A 12,557-nucleotide genomic window follows, 5' to 3' on the forward strand; every position below is an offset into this window, starting at 1 on the left:
ATACTCTATTCTTGGTTGGTGCAACTGTAACAAAACCCAATTTCCCTTGGGATCAACAAGGTATGTCTATCTATCTATCTATCTTCTGCTGTCGCAGAATCTCCTAAATGTCCCCCTAACTATTGAGTCCCCTATGACTATTGCTCTGCCTGACTTCACCCTATCCCTCTGAGGCTTAGACCCAACCACAGTGCTATTGGTCTGGCTGCTGCTGCTGCTTTGCCCAGATAGGTCTTCCCCCACAGCAGTATCCAAGAGGTGTACCTGTTGCTGAGGGGAATGGCCACAGGGAGACTGCACTGACTTCCTTCTCCCTTTACCTCTCGGTGTTCACCCATTCACTCCCTGAATTCTGCATTCTGGGTGTAACCATCTGCTCAAAAGTCTTACCTAACAATTGCTCTGCCTCCCAGATAATCCTTAGTTCATCCAACTCCAGCTCCAGCTCCTTAATGCAGATTTTCATGAGCTGGAGGTGGCTGTACTTCTGACAGGTGTGGTTGTCAGGGAGACCATCAGATTTCATTAATTCCCACCTCCTACAGGAGCATTCCACTGCCACATCTGCTGCCCTGCCTGCACTGTACTATGGGCAAACAAGACCAAATCAACAATAATGAAAGGAAAAACCTATCCTTCTTACCTACCTCTTCTCGAGGAAGCCTCTTGAACTCTCTATGTTCCCATTCTGAATCTAGCCCCGTCTCCGATGATGGCCACTCCACTAGACCCTATCTCTCTTTTATGGTTTAAAAAATAAGAAAAACCCCCATGCAAGGAGAAAAAACTCACTGCATTTGGTGGTGCTCTGCCTGTCTTCTGCTGCCGCTGATGACTCAAATTTAAACTCCAAAGTATCTTAAACAAAAAATATTGATGTTTCACCTGTGCTACATATGTGCTTCTCCAATAGTAGTCTGTGTGGAAGTAATACTTGAACACAAATTATTCTCTTCTCCATTTATTTTGATTTACCCTTGGCTTCTGAAAGAATTATTTTTATCCTGATGTTCTAACGAAGGCAATACTAACTAAGGCAATTAGAACACCTGCATAGTATCTTGCTGGATAATTTGCACTATGTTGCGTACCTGTAGGATTTTTTTATTTCCTCATGTTTAGCTCCTTTCTCTAAACCTAGAATTTGGTATAGTCCTTCTCCTGAGGTAGAAAGTGCACGCTGTCTTTGATCAGCCATTGTAAATTAAGGTGCTTTTATCAAGTGCCTGTAAAAACAAAATGGAACTAAACTTTATAAGGCAGAAAAAGCAAATAAGATAAAGCTTCATAACTTACTAAAATAAAAGATGAGTTTACCAATTGGTTTCGAGGTTGTCTTGTTAAGGTATGTAGGTGGAGGTTTTTACAACCAAATGTCTTTCTTTTTATCCAATCAGAATACTAATCACAGAACTAATTTGTGTTATGAAATACTTTCCATTTGTAAATCGGGAAATGTGTTTGAGAGGAGATATTCTCAATTACCATGGTATCTACAAACACACAACAAAAATACACATCACATTTGTTCACAAACATGTAAGTATGTTCCCTGGCCTGCTGTTGTACAGGAGCAGGAGCAGCTGCTCCAGAGTGCCCAGGTGTGCACGCTTTCCTTTCCCGTGACATTAGCACCACTGCGAAAGTTGTTTTGTGGCAATGGCTCTAGTCTCCAACTGTAGGGTCTTCAGGTAGCTGTGAATGTTAGAATTTAATTGCTGCTTTTCAACTGAACAATCTCTCTTGGGAATCCCCTTTGGCCAACTGCTGGGCTGATATCCTCATCCCTGGGACCCTTCGGGAAAGAGCAGTACATGGTGCTCCACTTCCAAATTTCTATTTAGATCAATGGAAATTGAACTTGCAGAGACTTTCACTGTAGTGTGCGGCATGCTACATTAGAGGCATTGATCATATGGATAGTCAAAGGCTTTTCCCCAGGGCCGAAATGGCTATCACGAGAGGGCACAGTTTTAAGGTGCTTGGAAGCAGGTACAGAGGGGATATCAGAGGTAAATTTTTACACAGAGATTGGTGAGTGCATGGAATAGGCTGCCGGCGATGGTGGTGGAGGTGGATACGATGGGGTCTTTTAAGAGACTCCTGGATAGGTACATGGAGCTTAGAAAAATAGAGGGCTATGGTTAAGCCTAGGTAATTTCTGAAGTAAGTACATGTTCAGCACAGCATTGTGGGCTGAAGGGCCTGTATTGTGCTGTAGGTTTTCTATGTTTCGATGCTGACTGAAAATAGAACTTACAGGCAAATATATTCTAATAGACAAAAAAACACATTTCCACATATTATGTGACAGCTGGAATAGAATCAGAATCAGGTTTAATATCACTGATGAATGTCACAGAGGCACAGAGTTATAGAAAAGTACAGCACAGAAACAGGCCTTTTGAGCCATCTTGTGCCTGCCAAGCCATTTAAACTGCCTACTCCCATCAACCTGCACTGGGACCATAGCCCTCCATTACCCTACCATCCACGTACCTATCCACACTTCTCTTAAACATTGACATTGAGCTGGCATGCACCACTTGCACTGACAGCTCATTCCACACTCTCTCAACCTTCCGAGTGAAGAGGTTTGCCTCATGTTCCCCTTAAGCTTTTCACTTTTCACCTTTAACCCATGACTTCTAGTTGTAGTCCCACCCAACCTTAGTGGAAAAGGCCTGCATGCATTTACTCTATCTATACCCCTCATAATTTTGTATAGCTCTATCAGATTTCCTCTCAATCTCCTACGTTTCAAGAATAGATTCCTAACCTATTCAATCTTTCCTTATAATTCAGCTCCTCCAAATCTGGCAACATCCTTATAAATTTTCTCTCTACTCTTTCAATCTCATTTACATCTTTCCTGTAGGTAGGTGACCATTGAGGCCTGAGAATGGGAAATGACCTGGTGTTCAGAGCTACTACTCATGCCAGCAAAGATACCCCATTTGTGCCTGAAATTGATCTGTCTCCCTCTCTTCTCACTTCAACCATCCGGTAGGAGACACAAGAGTCTCTACAAGGAGTTAGTCACCCCGAGGCTGCAGGAGTTAGATAAGTGGGTGACTGTCAGGGAAGGGGTGGGAGGAGCTCAGATAGTAGAGAGCACCCCTGTGGTCATCCCCCTCAGTAATCGTTATCTCGTTTTGGATGCTGTAGAGGGGGGGTGACCTGACAGAGGATGTCCATGACGATCGGGTCTCTGTCACTGAGCCTGGTTCCATGGTGCAGAAAAGAAAGAGGAAGATGAGTAATGCAGTTGTCATAGGGAATTCCATAGTGCGGGGAACAGACAGGAGGTTCAGTCAGCCTGATGGAGATACCCGCATGATGTGTTGCCTCCCAGGTGCCAGGGTACGGGATGACTCAGATCTGGTGGAAAGTAATTTGAAGGGAGAGGGTGAACAGCCAGAAGTCTTGGTACACGTTGGTACCAGTGACATAGGTAGAAACAGGGAGGAGGTCCCGAAAAGAGAATTCGGGGAGTTGGGTAGGAAGTTGAAAAGCAGGACCTCCAGGGTAGTAATCTCAGGATTGCTGCCTGTGCCACATGCTAACGAGCACAAGAATAGCATAATCAGGCATATTAATGTGTGGCTGAGAGATTGATGTAGGGGGCAGGGCTTCAGGTTCCTGGATCATTGGGGCATCTTCTGGGGGAAATACGACCTCTATAAAAGGGACAGGTTACACCTGAACCCAAAGGGGTCCAATATCCTAGCAGGCAGGTTTATAGAGCTGTTTGGGAGGGTTTAAATGAATTTGGCAGGGGGATGGGAACCAGAGATAGGGCTGAGGAAGGAGAAAATAGAAATAAATCAAAGATAGTGTGTAGCAGAGATGATAGAAAGGACAGCAGGAGATGAGGCATAATCACAGCCAGTGGGATGAGTTACAGGGCAATAGAGGCGTGGTGCAGTTAAAACAAAAAGCAACAAATACTGGACTGGAGGTGTTGTATTTGAATGCATGCAGCATAAGAAATAAAATGGACGACCTTGAAATTCAGCTACAGATTGGCAAATATGACGTTGTGGCCATCTCTGAAACTTGGCTAAAAGATGGCTGCCGTTGCCAAATATCTACGGTGTATCAGAAAGTAGGTTAGTAGGCAGAGGAGGTGGTGTGGCCCTGTGTATAAGAAATAATATAAATCATTAATATGGGATGTCATATGATTGTAAGGCGTAGAGTCTCTATGGGTTGAGTTAAGAAATGGCAAGGTAAAAGGACCTAATGACAATTGTATACAGGCCTCCAAACAGCAGCTGGGATGTGGATTACAACTTACAGCAGGAGATAGAAAAAGAGTGTCAGAAGGGCAAGTCATGATAATCGTGAGAGATTTTAAAATGAAAGTGGATTGTGAAGACCAACCCAGTACTGGACCTCGAGAGAGAACTTGTAGAATGTCTAAGGGATGGCGTTTTAGAACAGCTTGTTGTTGAGCCCACTAGGGGATCGGCCGTGCTGGATTGAGTGTTGTGCAATGATCCGGAGGTGATAAGAGAGTTTAAGGTTAAGGAGAATATTCCCTAAGGGGAATAGTGATCACAATATCATTGAGAAATTTGAGAAGGAGAAACTAAATTCCAATGTGTCAATATTACAGTGGAAATTACAATAGTATGAGAGGGGAACTGGCCAAGGTTGACTGGAAAGAGACACTAGCAGGAAGGACAGCAGAGCAGCAATGGCGGGAGTTTCTGTGAAAAATGAGGGAAGTGCAAGACAGATATATTCCAAATAAGAAGAAATTTTTGAATGGAACAAGAACACTACCGTGGCTGAGAAGTGAAGTCAGAGCCAAAGTAAAAGCAAAAGCAAAAGAGAGGGCGTACAAGGAAGCCAAAGCTAGTAGGAAGATAGAGGATTGGGAAGCTTTTAAAAACTTGCAGAAGGAAACTGAGAAGGCCATTAGGAAGGAAAAGATGAATTATGAAAGGAAGCTTGTGACTAATATCAAAGAAGATACTAAAAGCTGTTTTAAAAATATAAAGGGTAAAAGAGAGTTGAGGGTAGATATAGGACCAATAGAAGATGATGCTGGAGAAATGGTAGTGAGAGACGCAGAGATGACAGAGGAACTAAATGCGTATTTTGCATCAGTCTTCACAGTGGAAGATGTCTGCAGTATATCGGACATTCATGAGTGTCAGGGAAGTCAAGTTTGTGCAGTGAAAATTACGACTGAGAAGGTGTTCAAGAAGCTTAATGGTCTGAGGGTGGATAAATCTCGTGGACTTGATGGAATGCACCCTCGGGTTCTGAAGACGTAGCTGAAGAGATTGCGGAGACATTAACAATGATCTTTCTTGAATTGATAGATTCTGGCATTGTACCAGATGACTGGAAAAATTGCAAATATTACTCCACTATTTAAGAAGGGTGGGAGGCAGCAGAAAGGAAACTATAGACCTGTTAGCCTGACATCAGTGGTTGGGAAGTTGTTGGAATCCATTGTTAGGGATGAGATTATGGAATACCTGGAAGCACATGACAAGATAGGCCAAAGCTAGCATGGTTTTCTGAAAGAAAAATCCTGCCTGACTAACCTACTGCAATTTTTTGAGGAAATTACAAGCAGAGTAAACAAAAGATATGCAGTAGATGTGGTGTACTTAGATTTTCAGAAGGCCTTTAACAAGGTGCTGCACATGAGGCTGCTTAGCAAGATAAGAGCCCATGGAATTACAAGGAAGTTACTAGTGTGGGTGGAGCATTGGCTGATCGGCAGAAAACAGAGAGTGGGAATAAAGGGATCCTATTCTGGCTGGCCGCCAGTTACCAGTGGAGTTCCACAGGGGTTGGTGTTGGGACCGCTGCTTTTTACGATGTACAGTACATCAATGATTTGGACTATTGGATTAATGGATTTGTGGCTAAATTTGCTGATGATACAAAGATAGGTGGAGGAGTGGGTAGTGTTGAGGAAACAGAGAGCCTGCAGAGAGACTTAGGTAGTTTAGGGGAATGGGCAAAGAAGTGGCAAATGAATTACGAAGTTGGCAAGTGTATGGTCATGCACTTTGGTGGAAGAAATAAATGGGCAGACTACTATTCAGATAAGGAGAGAATTAAAAATCCAGAGATGCAAAGGGACTTGGGAGTCCTTGTGCAGGATACCCAGAAGGTTAACCTCCAGGTTGAGTCATTGGTGAAGAAGACGAATGTAATGTTGGCAATCATTTCTAGAGGTATAGAATATAAGAGCAGGGGTGTGATGTTAAGGTCCTGTAATGCACTTGTGAGTCCACACTTGGAGTATGGTGAGCAGTTTAGGGCTCCTTATTTTAGAAAGGATATACTGATATTGGAGAGGGTTCAGAGAAGATTCATGAGAATGATTCCAGGAATGAAAGGGTTACCGTATGAGGAACATCTGGCAGCTCTTGGGCTGTATACCCTGGAGTTCAGGAGAATGAGGGGGGGATCTCATAGAAACATTCTGAATGTTAAAAGGCCTGAATAGATTAGATATGGCAAAGTTATTTCCCATGGTCGGGGAGACTAGGACGAGAAGGCATGACTTCAGGATTGAAGGATGTCCTTTTAGAACTGAGATGCAGAGAAATTACTTTAGTCAGAGGGTGGTAAATCTGTGGAATTTGTTGCCACGAGCAGCCGTGGAGGCCAAGTCATTGGGTGCATTTAAGGCACAGATAGATAGGTTCTTGATTAGCCAGGGCATCAAAGGGTATGGAGTGAAGGCAGGGGAGTGGAGTGGGAATGTCTGGAAGAATTGGATCAGCCCATGATTGAATGGCAGAGCAGACTCGATGGGCCAAATGGCCTTCTTCTGCTCCTATATCTTATGATCTTATGATCTTGGGTCCCATGTCACCAGGTTCAGGAATGGTTGCTGCCTGATAAACACCAGACTCAATGCTGAACTGACTACACAGCCTGTTATGTATGTTTTTTTTTCATGGATTCAATCGTACTTCTTTATTTTACTGTAAGTACCTGCAGGGAAGGAATCTCAAGGTTGTATATGGTATGCGTACTTTGATAATAAATTTGCTTTGAATTTGGAACTTTATTTTGAACTGGATCAGGCACAAATTTGAGGATGTTATGCAGGGTCTAGGAGGAGCTGACTGAGTGATTGTTTAAAGGCTACGTTCACACTAGACCAGATAATTTTGAAAACGCCGGTTTCCCGTAAAAACGATAGGTGTCCACACCAGGCGTTTTTGAAAATGCCTCCGTCCACATTAAAATGGGTATTTGGGTGAATCTCCTCCTACTGGGCATGCGCAGGACGCACAGAAAACAAGCGAAGAGGAAACGGTATACTTGGTGCGCGTTTGTCCAGTTACAGACTAGAAAAACTTGAAAGGAAATTGCCAAATGAAAGATTTAGTGCGCATTTGTCCAGAAACATTTCCTACAGCCATAGTCTCTTCACCGATGAAAGGGACGACAGCTACAACTAAATGCAATAAGGTTTGTTACTGGGCAAAAGTGAAATTTGCTGTTACCTCATTTGTTTGCCTTTACTCTTGCCATGTCTTTGTGTATTATTTTGCTGTATTTAACATATGAAATAAAACAAGTTACTGGGCAAAAGTGACAATTGCATCTATTGAATGTTTGCACAAGCAATGCGTTAATAAAGCTCCTTGTTAAATGTATAAAACATGCCTGCATCAGTGTTATCTTGTATTTCCATACAATGTTACATTAGGCTGTTACACACCTATTGTCAGATATTGTTGTGGTGTTGGAGGTTGCGTTCAAGAAAACAATGAAATGCCGCACTGCCGCCACCATTTGTTCCGGCACGTCATGACAGCGTTTTTAAAATTAGCCAGTTACCCCGTACACACTACAACGGCTAACCGGCGTTTTCAGATTTAAACACTCTGGAGAGTGTTTTAGAAAAGCTCTGTTTTTGGGGGAGGAAAACGCCGTTTCAGTGTGGATGGAGGTGAAAACGAAGAGAAGAAGCTTCAGTTATGGATTTATCTGGTCTAGTGTGGACGTAGCCAAAGGCAAGTGAATGGTTGTCAAATGGGAGGCTTTTAAAAGAGTCCTATCAGAGACCAGGGACAGCATGTTCCTGTTAAGATGAAAGGTAAACATACCAAGTTGATGTAACCCTGGCTAACAGGAGATATTGAGGCTCTAGGAAGGAAAAAAGATGGAAGTGTCCATCACGTTCAGGCAGCTGGGTATGAATGAATCTCTCGAGGAATATAAAAAGTTTAAAACCAGGTTTAAGAGTGAAATCAGGAAGGTATAAACAGGGTATGAGATGGATTTAGAAGGCAGGGTCAAAGAATCAGAATCTATTTGATATCACTAGCATCTGTCATGGAATTTGTTGTTTTGCAGCAGCAGTATAGTGCAATACATTATAATAAAAAAACTATAAATTACAATCAGAAATATATATATAGATTCAAGCAACACATGCAAAATGCTAGAGGAACTCAGCAGGCCGGGCAACGTCGACTGTACTCTTTTCCATAGATGCTGTCTGGCCTGCTGAGTTCCTCCAGCATTTTGCATGTGTCGCTTGGATTTTCAGCATCTGCAGATTTTCTCTTGTTTGTGACTGGATATACAGATTCAAGATTGTTTAATGTTATCTCCAGTGCACAAGCGTAAAGGAAAACAAAATAATTGAAATTCTGGATTCAATGCTGCACTAAAAAACTCACAATTAGATAAAGAACACAATAATAAAGAAAACACAATATATGTAAACACATCAGATAGCTTATACACATTGAATGGTATGTTCATAAAATGACATTCAGCACAGCAGTGTCTGTACATAAGTAGACTGGCAGGAAATGATAAAGTAATAGTTGTGTGGTTGGGGTTGTGGAGGGATGGGTTACTGAATGGAGGTGTTGATCATTCTCACTGCTTGGGGAAAGTAACTGTTTTTTGAGTCCAGTGGTCCTGGCATGGATGCTACGTAGCCTCCTCCCTGATGGGAGTGGGACAAACAGTCCATGAGCAGGGTGTGAGGGAGCATTCCTGATTTTACTGGCCCTTTATCGGTACCTTTTGGTATGCACTGTAAGCCCTTAATGGTAGGGAGAGGGAAAAATACTCAGGAAGTATTCACAGTTTCATTGTCCATTCAGCAATTTGATGGCAGTGGGGAAGAAGCTATTCCTGAAATGTTGAGGCTGTGGCTCCTGGGCCTCCTCTTTGATGGTGGCAATGAGAAGAGGGCATGGATTGGGTGATTGGGATCCCTGGTGATGCATGCGGACTTTTTTAAGGCATCGCCTTTGAAGGTGTTCTGGATGCTAGGTAGGCCAGAGCCCATGATGGAACTGGCTGTTTACAACTTTCTGCAGCTTTTTCTGATCCTGTGCAGTGGTCCCTCCATAACCAGATAGTGGTGCAACCAGTTAAAATGCTCTCCATGGTACGTATGTAGGAACTTGCAAGCTTATCTGCTGATGTACCAATTCACCTCAAACTCCTAATGAAATGTAGCCACTGTCATGCCTTCAATGTTTCAAACTATATTTAACAGCAGAGTATGTACACAGGATATAACCTGAAATTCGTCCTCTTCACAGACACCCACGAAACAAAGAAACCCCATAGAATGATAGAAACATCGAAGGCCTGAATGCCCCCTGCCTTTGCACAATTAGCAGCAAAAGCACTGACCACCCACCCCCACCTGTGCTAGCAGAAGCAAAGACCACCCCCCACCCCGCCACCATGTGAGAAGCAGCAGAAGCACCAGAGTCCATCGAACTACAGTTCATAAACCAGCACTTTGGCATCTCAGACAGGCTACCTCTCTTCAGCAAGGGAGAGAGAGGTCACTCCTTCAACAGGAGTGGAGATCAGCGACTCGCTGTTCCGATATTACAATTATCCACATCGTTTCTCCAAGGCCCTGTCTCGAGAACTGATAGTCAATCAGTCCCTCTCCCTCTCCCTCTCCCTGAGGGCACACAGCTTCCAGGCCATTCCTAGAGATAGCAAAGTGCTGGGCTGCACAGACAATCCAAAGTAAGGGCTGCTTGTGAAGAACCATAGTCTGAATTGTAGATCACGGACCCCGACAGAACCACTACCACCTTGAAAAGGGGAGAAAGACATAAGAGAAGAAAAATAATCTGTTTCGTGGATGAACTGGAAGATGTCGCCTTGGGTAGAAGGGTGGGTTGGCAAGTTTGCAGACGACACAAAGGTTGGTGGTGTTGTAGATAGTGTAGAGGATTGTCAAAGGTTGCAGAGAGACATTGATAGGATGCAGAAGTGGGCTGAGAAGTGCTAGATGGAGTTCAACCCGGAGAAGTGTGAGGTGGTTCATTTTGGAAGGACAAACTCCAAGGCAGAGTACAAAGTAAATGGCAGGATACTTGGTAGTGTGGAGGAGCAGAGGGATCTCGGGGTACATGTCCACAGATCCCTGAAAGTTGCCTCACAGGTGGATAGGGTGGTTAAGAAAGCTTGTGGGGTGTTAGCTTTCATAAGTCGAGGGATAGAGTTTAAGAGTCACGATGTAATGATGCAGCTCTATAAAACTCTGGTTAGGCCACACTTGGAGTATTGTGTCCGGTTCTGGTCACCTCACTATAGGAAGGATGTGGAGGCATTGGAAAGGGTACAGAGGAGATTTATCAGGATGCTGCCTGGTTTAGAGAGTATGCATTATGATCAGAGATTAAGGGAGCTAAGGCTTTACTCTTTGGAGAGAAGGAGGATGAGAGGAGACATGATAGAGGTGTACAAGATAATAAGAGGAATAGATAGAGTGGATAGCCAGCGCCTCTTCCCCAGGGCATCACTGCTCAATACAAGAGAACATGGCTTTAAGGTAAGGGGTGGGAAGTTCAAGGGGGATATTAGAGGAAGGTTTTTTACTCAGAGAGTGGTTGGTGCGTGAAATGCACTGCCTGAATCAGTGGTGGAGGCAGATACACTAGTGAAGTTTAAGAGACTACTAGACAGGTATATGGAGGAATCTAAGGTGGAGGCTTATATGGGAGGCAGGGTTTGAGGGTTGGCACAACATTGTGGGCCGAAGGGCCTGTACTGTGCTGTACTATTCTATGTTCTATGTTCTATAAAATCCACTGATGCCATCTTTCCTCACCTGTCCACTGCCTTCTTTCGAATTGCATCAACATGTTGGGCCCAGGATAGAGCTTCAGAGATGTTGACGCCCAGAAACTTAAAACTGCTCACCCTTTCCATTGCTGATCCCTTGATGTGAACTGGTATGTGTTCCTCAGCTTCCCCTTCCTGATGTCCACAATCAATTCCTTGGTATTACTGACGTTGAGTAAAATATTGTTGCTGCGACACCACTCAACCAGCTGATCTATCTCGGTCCTGTACACCTCTTCACCACCATCTGAAATCCTGCCAACATCAGTTGTGTCATTTGCAAATTTATAAATGCCATTTTAGCTGTGCCCAGCCACATAGTTGTGGGTCGAGAGAGAGTAGAGAGTGGGCTATGTTGCAAGGAATGGGGCGAACCCAAACGCAGGGCACTGGCACGGAGATAGGGTTAGGATGCAGATGAGGGCGTGAGCTTGGCTGGAACCTGACACGAAGCGTTGCTGGAGTTGAATGGCAAACAGAAAGGCAGGCGGCAGGCAACCCTTATCTTGACACGGCGTGTAGAAAGGCAAGCGGTAGACAATACTTTTCTTGACACGGAGAGATGGAGTTACACAGGTAAACCTCGGTACTGAAGTAAAACTTAGAATACACAATCCTAAGCAGCCGGGACTGGCTGAACAACGATCTGGCAACGAGTAGATGCAAAGCCGGGGTTTTTATGCTACAGTTCATGATGAGAACCAGGTGTACCACCATCAAAGGGAATTAGGAGAAAATGGGGAATTAACGGTTGGGACCGTGACAGGCTAAGCACACATCCTTGCGGTACACCAGTGTTGATTGTCAGCGAGGAGGAGTTGCTATTTCTGATCTGCACAGACTGTGGTCTCCACGTTAGGAAGTCAATAATCCAGATGCAGAGGGATGTACAGAAGCTCAGGTTCTGGAGTCTTTTGATTAGAACTGTGATTGTGTTGAATATTGAGCTGTGGTCAATAAATAGCAGCCTGAGATAAGTATTACTATTGTCCAGGTGGTGTAAGGCCTAACGGAGAGCCAGTGAAACTGCATCCACTGTAGACCTATTGTGGTGGTAGGCAAATTTTAGTGGGATCTGGTCCTTACTTAGACTTTTCCAAAGTCTGGGCGTGGGATGGCATGGTAAGCATTCTTGAAAGTGGTGCAACAGTGGTCATGTGTGTTGGCTTCTCTGGCTCCGTAGGTGGTATGTTGGTGGTAGTTGGTCAGAGACTTCAATCTGGCATGGTTGAAATCCCTTGCAATGATTGGGATGCGCTATTTCGTGACAGCTGATTATGGTGTTCAGCACCTCCAGTGCCTGCCTGACGTTGGCCAGGAGTAGACTCCCTCAGCGGACAAAATGGACGACCCTTGACCACTAGGTGTTCCAAATTGGGTGAGCAGGACTGAGACAGAACTGCCATGTCTGTGCACCACAATGAGTTAATCATGAAAACCATCTGTCT

General features: G+C 44.1%; 1 protein-coding gene across 2 annotated transcripts in view; it reads right to left on the reverse strand.

Moving 5' to 3' along the window:
* The window catches only part of LOC140196469 (dnaJ homolog subfamily C member 5-like), a 166,147-nt gene that overhangs the window by 18,229 nt on the left and 135,361 nt on the right, over positions 1-12,557 (reverse strand). For both annotated transcript variants that reach the window (XM_072255863.1, XM_072255779.1), the window contains one exon: positions 1,092-1,226. In XM_072255863.1, coding sequence (XP_072111964.1) covers positions 1,092-1,198 — 107 coding nt within the window. In that variant the 5' untranslated portion in view covers positions 1,199-1,226. The remainder of the gene's footprint in view (positions 1-1,091; positions 1,227-12,557) is intronic.

This window comes from Mobula birostris, chromosome 1, assembly GCF_030028105.1.
Source record: "Mobula birostris isolate sMobBir1 chromosome 1, sMobBir1.hap1, whole genome shotgun sequence".
Taxonomy (NCBI): domain Eukaryota; kingdom Metazoa; phylum Chordata; class Chondrichthyes; order Myliobatiformes; family Myliobatidae; genus Mobula; species Mobula birostris.